We start from the raw sequence: 16,297 nt of genomic DNA, 5'->3' as shown, positions 1-16,297 counted from the left end.
GTGACACCTGTTTGGCCTCACAACCGTTGTTGTGTGGAGTCCCACAGGATTCAATTCTGTCCCCGATGTTGTTTAACATCTACAATAAGCTGCTGGGGGAGATCATCCGGAGTTTTGGAATGAGGTGTTATCTCTACACAGATGATGTCCAAATCTGTCACTCCTTCTCACCTGTCACCAAGGAGGCTGTCCAGACCTTGAACCGGTGCTTGGCTGCTGTGTCGGACTGGATGAGAGCTAACAAATTGAAACTGAATCCAGACAAGACAGAGGTCCTACTGGTCAGTCATAAGGCCAAACAGGGCATAGGGTTACAGCCTGTGTTAGACGAGGTTACACTCCCCCTGAAGACGCAGGTTCGCAGCTTGGGAGTGATCCTGGATTCATCGCTGAGCTTGGAACCTCAGGTCTCAGCGGTGGCCGGGAGAGTTTTTGCACAATTAAAACTTGTGCACCAGTTGCACCCGTACCTTGGGAAGTCGGATCTGGCCACAGTGGTCCACGCTCTTGTTACATCCCAAATAGATTACTGCAACGCACTCTATGTGGGGTTGCCTTTGAAGACTGTTCGGAAACTTCAACTAGTCCAGCGGGTGGCAGCCAGATTAGTCACCGGAGCGTCATACAGGGAGCATACCACTCCTCTGTTATGTCAGCTCCACTGGCTGTCGATCCAGTTCCGAGCACAATTCAAAGTGCTGGACTTGACCTACAAAACCCTATACGGTTCCGGCCCAGTGTACCTGTCTGAACGCATCTCCCTCTACGTCCCACCTCGGAGTTTGAGATCTTCTGGGGAGGCCCTGCTCTCGACCCCACCTCTATCACAAGTGAGATTGGTGGGGACGAGGAGCAGGGCCTTCTCGGTGGTGGCCCCTCACCTGTGGAATTCACTCCCCGGGGAAATTAGGTCATTGACATCCCTCCTCTGTTTCAGAAGGAAATTAAAAACATGGGTGTGGGACCAGGCTTTCGGGCAATCTGGCAGTTAGATAAGGACAATGACGACCAGAATCAATAGTACTTGACAATGTGGAATGAATTTATGGACTCTGAGATGGCGAGCGCTGAGCATTAGATTGTTTTTATTGATTTTGATGTATATACTGACTGTTTTAATTGTTATAATTGCTGATAACATGTTTTATCCATTGTTATGTTTATGCTGGCATCGAATTGTGCCTTTGTAAGCCGCCCTGAATCCCCCCTCGGGGGTTGAGAAGGGCGGGGTAGAAATGCCTGAAATAAATATAAATAATCATCTAGTCCAACCTGCTTCTTCCATGCAGGAAAAACACAAAGTCCCCTGGCAGATGGTGATCCAGCCTCTGTAGTAATAATAATAATAATAATAATAATAATAATAATAATAATAGTAATAGTAATAATAGTAATAGGAGCCAGGGGACATCCATCCTTCTGCCGTGCAAGAAAATCACAAAGTGCCCCTGGCAGATGATAATCCAGCCTCTGTAGAATTGTAGTAGTAATAATAGTAATAGGAGCCAGGGGTCACCCATCCAACCCCCTTCTGCCATGTAGTAAAAGCACAATCAAAGCACCCCCTGAGGGACAGAAACGAAGCCCTAGAGAGGCCTTGCCTTCCACCTCAGCAGGACCTCCCTCCCTTTGCATGATGTCTTCCTTTCCGGGCCCCCATTCCCTCCTTCCCTGGTGGCAGGAAAGCCCATGAGTTTGGAGAGTGAGAAGCAGGAGGAAGAGAATGCGAAGCCCCTCAGTATGCTTTCCAGAGCCTCAAGGGCTCTGCAGAGCACACTTTAAGAACCACTGAGTTATTGTTAGAGAGGCTGCTATCAAAGACACAAAAAGAAATCAATTTTGTTTTAAATTCATGTCCTTAATAAAGTGGGGTTTTGGTCAGGCAAAGTCTTCAACAAGTACAGGCAACTTATTATTGGAAGTTTAGAGTTAGGTCTAACATTATGCCTGAGATTCTTATTATGGTAGACCTAGAACTAGGCCTTCCATTGCAAAGGTTCGGTCCCTGCCATGTCCTCTATGTGATGTTAAGTGAGTCTGGCAACTCATCTGAGCCTTTTCCCCCGAAGGTTAATAGAGGTTGCATTTTTTTTTTTTGCTTCAAAATATATTTTGTCCCTTGTATATGCGTTGAAGATCGCATTTTGTAACCAAAGAAGAAACCTGCAGGACTATGATGTGTGGATAAAAGTATGGTTGGGATATTAATTTTTAATTCATTTCTTTTGATAAGTCTTCTGCTCTAGTGAACAGGGTTTTTTTTTATTTTGTGGAGTCTAACTGGAATGGATTGTCCTGATGAAAAGAAGTCCAGTGCAGTTTGAAGACAACTTGTTTTGGGGCCACTTGCCAGACAACAGGTTCTTAAAACCTGTTTGTTAGTTTAAAACACATGTAAATGGGAAATTGTGATGCCTAGGAAAGAGACATAGTTCATTGGTAGAGCACATACTCGCCCTGCTCTGCCTTTTCTACATGCAGTTCCTGGCATCTCCAAATAGGGCTGGGAAAAGGACCTTTGCTGAAAACCTAAAGAACTGCTGCTTGCTGGTATAAACCTTAATTAACCTGAAGATGGATCAGAAGTTTGAATTTGAAAAAGAGAGTGCCATCATGCTTTCAAATATTATTCCATTAATGAATAATGTAAATGGGACATTTTCTCTTAGAATCACTTTATGTGGCTACTACCATCACTTCTTACCACCAGCTGTGCTGGTTATGTCTGTGGGAAGTTGTAGTCCAACAAAAGCTGCTACGCCAGTTTTAAAGGCAAACAATCCCAACAAAACTCCATATTTACTGTTGTTATCATTGGTTTAGGCTAAAGTTTAGGTACATCTGTTGCTTGGGCTGTCATCCAAGGCAGTCAATAATTGCACCCTCAATCTCAGAATTTGCATGGGATACTGAGAAGGGGAGTCAGCACAAGGAAATAGGTGGATGCAGTGACTTACCCTAAACACACTTGATTTGAAGGTAGTTTGCAGAATCATGGAGCCTATTACATTTGGTGAAAATAATTTGTATTTATCTAACTAATGGAGCAGTCCTGGTGCAGAATTAGATTTAGGCTATAGATGATTAGGAGGATGTCGATGAAAAAAGTAACTTTATGTATATAAAGACGTCCTGGGAAATAGTTGCTGATTACAGCTGGTGTTTAAAATTTCTGATTCACTTTTTTACTGACTCTTTTTATTGACCTGTTGAGTTTCTTGATTTGGTTAGAGCCAGGATGCCATTTTTGTTCCCTTCTAGTGCATTTTGCTATTGGCTGCCATTGTATATTTCCAATGCAAAATGTTGTTTCCAAAAAGGAATGGTACTCAAGGGACTTGATTTTATATGCCTCTAAAGCCAGTGAGTCAGGTTTTTGTTAAGATGCTAAATGATGCACCAAGATTTTCAACCCCCGCCTTAGTATATGTTGGAATTGGGGGAAACTCATTACTTCTTTAAAGGGAGGTATCCCTGGGCTCCACAATGAACATCATGTTCAACACTGAGAAAAGTACAGTGTGAATGTGCATGTTTTATTGTAAGTTGAGTATAATTTGGGATATAGGGAGTAAGATTATAATGGATCAGAGCAGTGTTCGATGTATCCCAGTAGTCAGTACTCTCCTAGAACTTAATATAAGTATCCTTCCAGTTCTGCTGTCTGAGATTTAATTTCAGGAGCCAGATATCAAGCTCCAATTTTCTTTGACATATGTAAAATTTTCAGTGTATCACAGAGCTTAAGTCATTTCACCAACATAATAGATGGCAAACCACAACATCCAAAAGAAGATCATGAAAATCTTGGCAATAGAAAATTAGCACAATATTCCCTTTTGAATGAAGCATGTAAAGGCCGTGCTGATCTGATAAAACATAGAGCCAGTGAAACAATACCTAAAATGGCCTGATTGATGTACCATATGTACTCGAGGATAAGCTGACCCGAATATAAGCTGAGGCACTTAATTTTGCCACAGAAAACTTATTGACTTGAGTCAATAAGGGTGGGAAATGCAGCAGCTACTGGTAAATTTAAAAATAAAAATAGATCCCAATGAAATTACATTAATTAAGGCATCAGTAGGTTAAATGTTTTTGAATATTTACATAAAACTGTAATTTAAGATTAGACTGTCCAATTCTGATTAAATCATTATTCTAACCTTCCTCGTTGTAAATGTGCTTACATATCCTTCCAATAATCATCACAGTTTATTTTAACTATACGTTTTGGGGGAAATGCTGTGTGTAAATAAATAAGGAAAACTGGGAAAGACTGGTGTGGAAAGGAGGTGGGAAAGCAGGACTGGAAGCGTGAAAAGATTGGAATGGGAAGGGGTGGTTGAAAAAGTGGGAAAATAAGGGGGAAAGTGGGTAGCTGGAAAAGTAGGGCGGATTGAGGTGGGAAGGGGGCACGACTGAAGTGGGAAAGAGGGCTGAGAAAGTGGGAAAGGCTGGGGTGAGAAAGAGGGGCTGGGAAAGTGGGAAACTGCAGTGGGAAAAAGGACATGACTGAAATAGCAAAGAGAGGCTGGAACATGGGAAAGGCTGTGATGGAAAGGGAGCTGGAAAAGTGGGAGAGAGGGGCTGGGGATAGTAAATACTGGAGTAGGATGGAGGAAACTAGAAAAAGGAAAACTGGTGTGGGAAAGGGGTGCTGGAAAAGTGGGCGGGGGGAACTGAGGTGGGAAGGAAGGAAGTGGGAAGGACTGAGAAAAGGAAGGCGCACAGCCACTCCTCCCCTCTCAGCACAGCAACTCAGGGCATCTTTCAGCCCCACACTTTCCTGCCAGGACCCTCTCTCAAGTATAAGCCGAGGAGGGCTTTTTCAGCCTAAAAAGGGGGCTGAAAAACTAAGCTTATACTCGAGTATATATGGTATTTGGTAATGTAAGTAGGTCATCAGGTCCCAAAGAATCCTTGCTCAGATACATGTTTAGGTGAACATTAGTATTCTTATATCATTTTCATTTATTTTTGTGGGTCTTACTTAAGAGAACTTCCCAATGGACTTGATTTTCTGTGAACTTGCTAATTTGATCATTTTTAATAAGTGTTGGGGTTCATTTGTGTTACAAATTGAGTGTACACATTTTAACTAGTTAGCTGTGTAACATACATTTGTATAAGACAGTGTTTGTGCATGTATATGCACAAGGTGCCTTTCCATGGATAAGTAGATCTATATGGAAATGTGAAATTTGTCTTGGACAAAATGCAGAGCCTTAGCAATGAAAATCCTACCAATCAGCTCCTTCCTTCTCTTTAGGAGTTAGCCTCTATTCTCCATTTGTTTATTGCTTTTTCTTTGTAATTTGCTTCTGTCTAAAAGAGGCGAGTAAGTTGTGCTATCAAAATGAACTGGATAAACAATTCCCCAAACAGATTAAAACTAACTGTAACTTGTAAAGGGTGGTTGGGGGTGTTGTAGTAATTATATTTTATTAGCTAACAAAACACCAGTTTTTTGCTTTCAAAGGATAATTCTATGTAAATCATCTTAATTAGAAGTGTCAGACAAACCTGTGAAGATGGTAGTTAGCAACTAATTTCCTATGTATGGGTTATAATTTAAAACACATGGATCGCTTGCAGTGTGGCAATATGCTGGCCATGAAATAATGTGGGGAGTGTCTGCTGAGGTTATTACTATGTAAATGTGTGATCATTTCAGACCGCTGCTGACTTGCTTAGTGATTAAAGAGAATTCTGAGGTCTCCAAAGATTGTGCTCTTTGCAAGGGCCTGGAGCAGAAAACTTTAAAAGGTGCTGAAAAGTGTTTGAACTTTAAAGGTCGTCATTTCCCTTTTACCATTTTTAATTTGCCAACACTGTTTATAGGAAGGAAGTTTTCTCTTTGCTTATGGCCTCTCTTCCAACCATCAGGCTAGTACTTCTTTATGGCTTGCTATTTGAAGGGATTGGCGGAGAGCATATTGCCATTTTACACAACTCAGAACAACATCTGTGTATATAAACTCCTTTGTGTTTAAACCTGTAATCTCTGATTTGAATCTTGGATTGAAGAACAAAAGGTTTTGCAGTCATTACTGCATTTAATTTGTACTTACTTACTTAGGTGATCCCTTGTAGTCCAAGGATGATGGTCCTCCAAAGTTGGTGTCCTGGTGGTGGGAACGTAGGTGACTGTGGAGCCCTATTCTTGATCTGCATCTTCTCCCATAGTGAGGGCATCGGTTTCCAGGTAGAAGGCGGTCCAAATTGGGGTTGGCTTTACGCGTCTTCCTCTTGGCACGTTTCTCTCTTTTGCCCTCCATTCGTGTATCTTCAAATTCTGCAGTACTGCTGGTCACAGCTGAGCTTCAACCGGAGCGCTCAAGGGCCAGGGCTTCCCAGTTCTCAGTGTCTATGCCAGAGTTTTTAAGGTTGGCTTTGAGCCCATCTTTAAATCTCTTTTCCTGCCCACCAACATTCTGTTTTCCATTCTTGAGTTCGGAATAGAGCAACTGCTTTGGGAGACAGTGGTCAGGCATCTGGACAACATGGTCTGTCCAGTGGAGTTGATGGCGGAGGACCATCTCTTCAATGTTGGTGGTCTTTGCTTTTTTCCAGCAAGCTGACATTTGTCCGCTAGTCTTCCCAAGAGATTTGCAGGATTTTTCGGAGGCAGTGCTGATGGAATCATTCCAGGAGTTGCATGTGACGTCTGTAGACTGTCCACGTCTCGCAGGTGTATAGCAGGGTTGGGAAGACAATAGCTTTATAAACAAGCACCTTGGTATCCCTACGGATGTAGATTACAGTGTAATTTGTACCATTCCACTGAAGCAACCCCGCAGGAGTCCCCGGTGGCGCAATGGATTAAACCCTTATGTCAGCAGGACTGAAGACCGACAGGTCAGAGGTTTAAATCCAGGGAACCTCTGAATTCCCTCTGTCAGCTCCAGCTCCCCATGCGGGGACATGAGAGAAGCCTCCCACAAGGATGGTATAAATCCGGGCGTGCCCTAGGCAACATCCTTGCAGACGGCCAATTCTCTCACACCAGAAGTGACATGCAATTTCTCAAGTCGCTCCTGACACAAAAAAACCCTGAAGCAACCAATGTGTGAAGCTGTTAGGGAGAATAGAGGGTTGAATGGACCCTTGGGTTAACCTAGTAAGACTGTCTAAATGTTCTGAAGGTAAATGCATAGAATCACATGTTTATACTCCAAATTTTTAGTGGAGTGGTACCTATTTGCATGTTTTTGAACTGCTAGGTTGTCAGAAGCTGTGGCTAACAGCAAGAGCTCACGCTGCTCTCTGGAGTCAAACCTGCGACCTTTTGGTTAGCAAGTTCAGCAGCTCAGCAGTTTAACCCACTGTGCCACTGGGGCACCCACTTAGGATAGAATCAAAGACAAGGAACCCCCCACTGCAGTACAGTTTAGAATATTTTCCTAATTCTTCCTTTCTTTCCAATGTCCATATCATAATAAAATAATTGGTTGATTATTACAAAGCGTGTTGTGGATATCTGAGCAGGGGACTAACTGCATGAAGTAATATTGTGTCCAGACTAATGCAAATGTTAAAAATTGCTTATGATATCAATTTCATTTTTACCAAAACTACTAAAGGTGGCACCAAATGCTACAACTTTGCAGTTGAGCAGTTCCTTCCATCTATAATGTCTCTAATACAAACAGACATTTCCCTACCATGATCACAACTGTATAATTTTGGCTTCCTCCCTCCTTATAAAATGTACAAGTGTCCAGTTGTTGACCATTAATCACATTGAGGCTTATATTGAGAATGGAGAACATAGCCCTGGGAAGGGGGGCAGTGACTATGACTCCCCCCCCCCAAAAAAAAAGCCTTGTGTTTTTGGTTTGTTTGTTTTTGTAAGGAGCAGGGGTTGCCTGGGAGGTTTGCAATTTCTAGGAGCTAACACCTTCCAAGCAGTCTTTCTTGCTTCATTTTGCAACACCAAGCCATCTGCCAATGAAAGGCAGATTAAAGCTAGCCAAATTCAATTTCTACTCACTGCTGCCACAGCTCAACATCTGGGGTTAAAGTGTCGCCGACAAAGCGAACATGACAGCCACATTGCTTTTTTGTCACATCCAGTAGCATGTTGATCTTCTAAAAGTCTCATAAAAAATTATTGATGTCTCCCATATTGCTGTGATTGGGAAGGTGTGTGTGTGTGTATTAATGTTTCTGGAATAGATCTGATTTGATATGTCTTGTTCTATTGTCAGCATCTGTTTAGCAAGGCTTTTTAATACTTTCTGGCTGTCGATCAGTCATCCCTAGCTTGGGATGCCGACTTGCATACAAATTTTATTATTAAGTACCATTCCTTCTTTCTGCACCATCCTCCTCCTCCCCTAACCACTCTCCCCTCCATCTATTCACCCATCCATCTATCCATCCATCACACATACATTCCCCCAAGGCTATGGAGTGGGACCTCCAGCTGTGGGAGCCCTGCAAGCTCAAAATATCGTCTTGGGTAACATATTTCAGAGCTTTATTTTTGCCTGTTGCAGGTGCTTTGTATCAGTAAATCAAATCATGGGGAAATCATTTATTTCCTAATGTTGTTTGTGGCATGTTAGCGAGAGGATTTACATGAGAGAGATTACTTTAATAACCAAAAAAATTACAGTGTGGGGTCTCCCCGCCCCGTCGCCTTTGATATGTAATTGTTTCAAATTTAACCTGTCTCGAGTGAGGGTGAAAGGCATTATTAAATCTGAAGCATCTTGCTCCAGGGAGGGCAGGAAGGGGGAGGATCACCCTGGTGTGAACCTCCTTTCAGCCGTTAAATAGAAATGGAGTGAAATTAACAAATCAACCAACCAAAAAAAGCAAGGAATTCCTATAGCCTGGAGAAAGGCCTATCTCGTTTGAGTAATTTTTATGTTGGTATGTGTCTCTCTTCCCCTCCAACTTCCCTTCTTCTGACCCAATCTAGTGTGAGTGCTAATGTTTTTAATTTCTGTACAGTCTGTATTTATTCACGTCAAGGGCTGCAACCCATTCGGTTTTTGAACGTTTCATGCGTGGCATGAACTGCAAAGAAATGTTAACAATTTATATTTAGAAAGGTAATTGCTGTGAGGGAAGCCTGTACCCAAGTAAGCCATAATCCACAGGTTTCCTGATGATATCGTTTTTAACCCAAATTTCTGACTCTTGCAACAAAGTATGGCGCAAAATAGGCAGCCCCAGTTCTGCTCTTCTGTTTTGTAAGCAACTAGGCAGCTTCTCTATTTTTCAGTTAGAACTGGAAAATAGAGGGAGAAAATGTGGAGGCCGTGACAGACTTTGTATTTCTAGGTGCAAAGATTACAGCAGATGCAGACTGTGGCCAGGAAATCAGAAGACGCTTACTTCTTGGGAGGAGAGCAATGTCCAGTCTCGATAAAATAGTAAAGAGTAGAGACATCACACTGGCAACAAAGATCCGCCTAGTCAAAGCCATGGTATTCCCTGTAGTAACCTACGGATGTGAGAGCTGGACCTTAGGGAAGGCTGAGCGAAGGAAGATAGATGCTTTTGAACTGTGGTGTTGGAGGAAAGAGCTGAGAGTGCCTTGGACTGCGAGAAGATCCAACCAGTCCATCCTCCAGGAAATAAAGCCCGACTGCTCATTGGAGGGAAGGATACTAGAGACAAAGTTGAAGTACTTTGGCCACATCATGAGGAGACAGCAAAGCCTAGAGAAGACAATTATGCTGGGGAAAGTGGAAGGTAAAAGGAAGAGGGGCCGACCAAGGGCAAGATGGATGGATGGCATCCTTGAAGTGACTGGACTGACCTTGAAGGAGCTGGGGGTGGTGACGGCTGACAGGGAGCTCTGGCGTGGACTGGTCCATGAGGTCACGAAGAGTCGGAGACGACTGAACGAATGAACAACAACAAGGCAGCTTCTGCATTTCATTGTTTTTTAGTTGATAAATAAAATCCTAACAAAGACTGATACACCCATTTTTCAGAAAAAGAACTTACTGGTTGATGTTAAAACCATTTTTGGTAAGGTGGGTCTTGATAGTTACTCTTTTATAATATTCAGAAATCTAGAATTTTAGTGTAATGGATTGGCACTTGAATGAAGGCCCTAAAACAAAAAGTTAAAGGTAACTATTTCCCCTGACATTAAGTCTATTAATGTCCGACTCTGGGGGTAGGGTGCTCATCTCCATTTCCAAGCGAGAGAGCCAGTGTTGTCCATAGACACCTCCAAGGTCATTTGGTCCACAGTGTTCCTTTATCATAGAATTTAAGAAACACATCCCTTTGTTTGTCTCAGCCCAGATATAACCATTTAATCTATGGGATTTCCATTCTGGTGTGCGTTGCTTTACTTATCATCTGGATAAGAATCAAGGGAACTGGGACTCAAAAAGATGTCGTTGTAGGTGTCTACTACAGACCCCCAAGCCAGGAGGAAGAACTTGATGAAGTCTTCTGCCAACAGTTGACCAAACAGGCACAGAGAAGAGATGTAGTAGTCATGGGCGATTTCAACTATCCCGATATTTGCTGGAAAACAAACTCGGTCAAAAGTACAAGGTCCAACAAATTCCTCGCTTGCCTTGCAGACAATTTCATGGTCCAGAAGGTAGAAGAGGCAACAAGGGGATTGGCTACTCTTGATTTCATCCTAACAAATGCAGAGGACCTGATCGATGCGGTCGAAGTAGTAGGATCCTTAGGGGCAAGTGACCATGTGCTCCTGCAATTTGAGGTACAAAGGAAGGCCAAAACTAAGACAATTCAAACCCGCATTTTGGACTTTAGGAGAGCTGATTTCCAAAAAATGAAGGAAATGCTGAGCAGCATTCCGTGGACACAGATACTAAAAGACAAGGGAGTTACGGGTGGATGGGAATTTCTCAAGAGTGAAATACTCAAGGCGCAAACCGTGCCAACAAAGAGAAAAAATAGGACAAGTGCAAAGAAGCCAGAATGGATGTCCAAAGAACTTCTAACTGTGCTAAGACACAAAAGAGACATGCACAAGAAGTGGAAAAAGGGAGAAATCACCAAAGAAGAATTCAAACAAATAGCCAACACCTGTAGGGAAAAGGTCCGCAAAGCTAAAGCAAAAAACGAGCTCAGACTTGCCAGGGACATTAAAAACAATAAAAAGGGCTTCTATTCTTATGTCAGTAGAAAAAGGAAAAACAAGGAGGCGATAGGACCTCTTCGAGGAGAAGATGGGGCAATGCTGACAGGGGATAGGGAAAAGGCAGAACTACTTAATGCCTTCTTTGCCTCGGTCTTCTCACAAAAAGAGAGTCTTCAACCTCAGTAAGATGGAGTGGATGAGGGATTGGAGGACATCCAACCCCAAATTGGGAAAGAAGTCGTCCAGGAATACCTGGCCGCTCTTAATGAGTTCAAGTCCCCAGGGCCAGATCAACTACACCCCAGAGTATTGAAGGAACTAGCGGAAGTCATTTCGGAACCATTGGCAACCATCTTTGAGAGTTCTTTGAGAACGGGAGAAGTTCCAGCAGATTGGAGGAGGGCCAATGTGGTCCCAATCTTCAAGAAGGGAAAAAAGGATGACCCAAACAACTACCGTCCGGTCAGCCTCACGTCGATACCGGGCAAGATTCTGGAAAAGATTGTTAAGGAAGCGGTCTGCAAACACTTAGAAACAAATGCAGTCATCGCTAATAGTCAACATGGATTTATCAAAAACAAGTCATGCCAGACTAATCTGATCTCTTTCTTTGATAGAGCTACAAGCTGGGTAGATGCGGGGAATGCCGTGGATGTAGCGTACCTGGATTTCAGTAAGGCCTTCGACAAGGTCCCCCATGACCTTCTGGCAAGGAAACTAGTCCAATGTGGGCTAGGCAAAACTACGGTGAGGTGGACCTGTAATTGGTTAAGTGGACGAACACAGAGAGTGCTCACTAACGCTTCCTCTTCATCTTGGAAAGAAGTGATAAGTGGAGCGCCGCAGGGTTCCGTCCTGGGCCCGGTCCTGTTCAACATCTTTATTAATGACTTAGATGAAGGGCTAGAAGGCATGATCATCAAGTTTGCAGATGACACCAAATTGGGAGGGATAGCCAATAGTCCAGAGGACAGGAGCAGAATTCAAAACGATCTTGACAGATTAGAGAGATGGGCCAAAACTAACAAAATGAAGTTCAACAGTGACAAATGCAAGATACTCCACTTTGGCAGAAAAAATGAAATGCAAAGATACAGAATGGGAGACGCCTGGCTCGAGAGCAGTACGTGTGAAAAAGATCTTGGAGTCCTCGTGGACAACAAGTTAAACATGAGCCAACAATGTGATGTGGCGGCAAAAAAAGCCAATGGGATTTTGGCCTGCATCAATAGGAGCATAGTGTCTAGATCTAAGGAAGTAATGCTACCCCTCTATTCTGCTTTGGTTAGACCACATCTGGAATATTGTGTCCAATTCTGGGCACCACAATTCAAGAGAGATATTGACAAGCTGGAATGTGTCCAGAGGAGGGCGACTAAAATGATCAAGGGTCTGGAGAACAAGCCCTATGAGGAGCGGCTTAGGGAACTGGGCATGTTTAGCCTGAAGAAGAGAAGGCTGAGAGGAGATATGATAGCCATGTATAAATATGTGAGAGGAAGCCACAGGGAGGAGGGAGCAAGCTTGTTTTCTGCTTCCTTGGAGACTAGGACGCTGAACAATGGCTTCAAACTACAAGAGAGGAGATTCCATCTGAACATTAGGAAGAACTTCCTGACTGTGAGAGCCGTTCAGCAGTGGAACTCTCTGCTCCGGAGTGTGGTGGAGGCTCCTTCTTTGGAAGCTTTTAAGCAGAGGCTGGATGGCCATTTGTCAGGGGTGATTTGAATGCAATATTCCTGCTTCTTGGCAGGGGGTTGGACTGGATGACCCATGAGGTCTCTTCCAACTCTTTGATTCTATGATTCTATGATTCAGCAGTTGAAGTTCAGCAGTGTATTTACCGTAACTATTGGATATAGTCCAGAATATACAACCAGATGCAAGACATACCATTCCAAGAAAAGTTTAAATCTTTTTATACAGTAAAATTTTTGCTAGAGCAAAGTTGTGTTATATTAGTTAGACCTATATTAGTTAATATACAAATGGCTGATAATTTATATTGTAGAAAACGCTGTCCAGATGCTTCTCTAGAACCCCAAATCCTGATCCAGTGTGGCAACTTCTTTTTCCTCAGCCAAAAATAACTCCCTTGGACATCACTGCTCCTCTCTACAATCTGTTTGCTCATGTTCCCAAGAGGAAAGGAAATCAACGTGAGACACGGGGATCCTTTTCCTGTCAAGCCATGTAAAGTTGTCAATATTATGATAAGGGCAGTGATGCCAAAAAATATCCACTATGGTATTCATGAGACTGCTGTACTGTGTTTCTATGTCTGTTCCCTCAGGCTTTTTCCTCCTTTCAATCCCTTACGCTAAGCAATTCTGTTAGAAACCTAGTGAGTTTGAACGTAGCATTCTTCTCTGTAACTACTTTCAAATTCTCAGGATTTTCTGCTCTTCTGAGTAGGATTTTAAATACTGTGAAGTGGTACAAAGGACACAGAGAAAGAAAAGAAAAGAAATCCTAACAGCTGGTAAACTGGCTGCAGGCCAAAACACCTGGGGACCCAGAGGCTGAGAACCAGCGTACTAAGTGACCTTGGCAAATCATACTTTTAGCCACAGAAAAACCTACATTAGAATCACCATAAGTCAGAAATGACTTGAAGTCTCACAACAACCGGCCACTGTACACTGTTATTCTGCCCCCTTAAAAATAATTCCCATAGATGCACATGAAGGTACACATCAATTATCATCAGTTTTGTGAAGGAGGAGAAAAATATGGCATCAGATTTCATAGAAGAGCACCGCACTGATACCAGACTGCCAGTTTGCTGTCATTTATTACTCTGAGCGCACTTCTAGACAGCAGTCAAATCTGCGCCAAAGCGCCCAACTAGGCATGAATTTGAGTCCTCACACCGGGGGGAGGGGTCTCCAAGATGGCATTATAGGGCATTGGTCCACCCAACCCTCCTCCCCCCCCCCCAAAAAAAAAATCTTAAAAGAAGAAATAACTTTCCGGGCTGCCATTAGGGTACTGCTGAAGTCCTCCTGGTGCATAGAAATTATGTGCCCAGGACACATCATTTTATGCTCCAGGATGACCCAGCAGTACCTTAATGGTGGCTTGGTAAGTTATTTTACAAAGTATACAAAGGCTCTCTTTTAGGATGTATTTTTGCACATATTCATAGGCATATTGACACTTTTTTTTCTTTCTCTTGGCAGTAAGAACTCTATATTGAAGGATGTCATGGCTCCAGGCACTCCCAAGGTAAGTCAACCAAATTCAGTCATATTTTGTTAATTTCCTTATCCCTGCAAACATTAATTCTTTGACCTAGTTTACACACATACAGAGCCACTCAATGGATGTGCTTAGAACCTATTGCTTAGTGAATTCAATGATCTTAAAAGATTTTCCAAATGACACTTTTCCAAATGACTCCCTCAGGTAAGAAAATGAAAGCTTCTAAATTCTCAACATCCTGTTGTGTGATTTCAGGTTCATAAGTTGGTGTAATGTCAGAGCATGCTTGCAGCAGTTCTGTTGGCTCTTACTCTTTTGTGAGTTGGGGATAGAAAATTGCTGGGGAAAATTACTTTTTTCAAACAGCAACTTACTGTTTCAGCACCCAGTATGGCACTGGCCGTGCTTTGATTTTGGGTACTTTAGTTCAAAAGGGTTTTTCTTTCCTAGCTCAGCTTTAGAATGAGTACTTCCCTATGAATGTGCACAAAAACCAGCCACAATTCCTCAGCAGAGGAGTACTTCATGGTCAAAACAGGTCCAAGTAGAAAACGCAGCCTTTCATGAGCTTCTAGTGATGTGTATATCAGTGTACTGTGTGCTTTGTGCAGTGCCCTGTACTATCTTTTTGCTGCTCTTGCAGATCAAGAGCTGATACTTCTGATCCTAGAAACAAACACACATAACAGAAGCAAGCATGGAAGTCTGGGAAAAAAGGAACACATCAATTAAAAATCAAAAATCTTCACACTTTCTTTTGTGCCTCAGAAGGGAGTCGAAAAGGGCAAGAGCAGCTTAAAGAGCAGTCCTTGTCTCGCACATTTTTCCTGTGCTCATTGCTGGATGCAGATAACTCATCTGTCCCAAACACCAAGCCTGATGAGGAGTTCAATAGGCAGATTAGCTATGTGGAGGTAAATACAGCAAGTTAGGAACAGTCACCAGATAACCAAAAGAAGGCTTTTTCTCCCAGCAGGGATGGGCCTTTGAATCTTCAAGCAACAAAGAATCCCATTTGCTTTGAGTGAGGGGGATTAAGGGAGGATAGTTGAGGGGTCCTGTGTAACGAGATCACTCACTGGCACCACATGAATTCCCCCCTCCCTGCCTACCCTCTACCCAAGAACATTAAAGGGAGAAATCTTTCAAATTCTTTTCTCAGCCCCTTAGTTTCAGAATTGTTATTCTCAAGTGGCACTTGCCTGAAGACCTAGATTGTGTGTTACAAAAAGTGCTGGAGTTCTTAATAGTTTCTTCCAAACTATTGAGAAAAAAATAGAAAAAATTAAAACTGAGCAAGGAAAACCAAGCAAATTGCTTAAGTTATAGATTGTATTCTGGTATACATCATTTAGATGTTAATTTTCAAATTTGGGGTGATCCTTCCCCATTTATCTTGAATTAAATAAATGTTTGCACTTACGATTCAGGACACAATTTATTTAGGCTGCAGCACATGTATAAATATTAAATAGGGAAGAGACAAAAGAGAAAGAACCGAGCTTTGATGACCAGAAATGCTCACTAGACCAAATGCCATTTGTATCATATGGCTCTGGTCCACTGTATTGAAGCTCCATGTAGCCTCATAGACATTTTATCATATATAATACACTGTTCCAGTTGAAGGATGGTGGCAATTGCACCCATAATTTGTTTTGTAAACTGAAAATTAAAAGATGTAAAAATATGGCAATTAAAATCTAATTTAAATTGAAACAATGCAGTTTCATTTATGTAAAATGTATTTATTTTTGTTTACTGAATGTAGGATTTTTGTTAAAAATCAAATAATTCCTACAGATGCATCTTACATTTGATGAGAAAGGCTCCCTTCCTCATCACTCCACAGTGTCCCCATTGAAAGCTATAAGAATTGCCAGCATTGGTCCAATTATTTGCTGTCTGACAGAGATTTGAATCCTCGTAATTTCTTCCTTTTGAGGGCCAAATTCCTCTGTCCTGTTCACTTCCATTGTTGCTTTCACCTTGCCATGG

The 16,297-nt window shown here is 42.4% G+C and overlaps 1 protein-coding gene across 5 annotated transcripts in view; it reads left to right on the top strand.

Moving 5' to 3' along the window:
* The window catches only part of RNF220 (ring finger protein 220), a 354,135-nt gene that overhangs the window by 229,454 nt on the left and 108,384 nt on the right, over positions 1-16,297 (top strand). For all 5 annotated transcript variants that reach the window (XM_060773368.2, XM_060773364.2, XM_060773365.2 and 2 more), the window contains exon 5: positions 14,278-14,323. In XM_060773368.2, the coding sequence (XP_060629351.1) occupies positions 14,278-14,323 (46 nt within the window). The remainder of the gene's footprint in view (positions 1-14,277; positions 14,324-16,297) is intronic.

Source organism: Anolis sagrei, chromosome 4 (genome assembly GCF_037176765.1).
Source record: "Anolis sagrei isolate rAnoSag1 chromosome 4, rAnoSag1.mat, whole genome shotgun sequence".
NCBI classification, from domain to species: domain Eukaryota; kingdom Metazoa; phylum Chordata; class Lepidosauria; order Squamata; family Dactyloidae; genus Anolis; species Anolis sagrei.
This window is presented reverse-complemented; position numbering and strand designations above follow the sequence as displayed.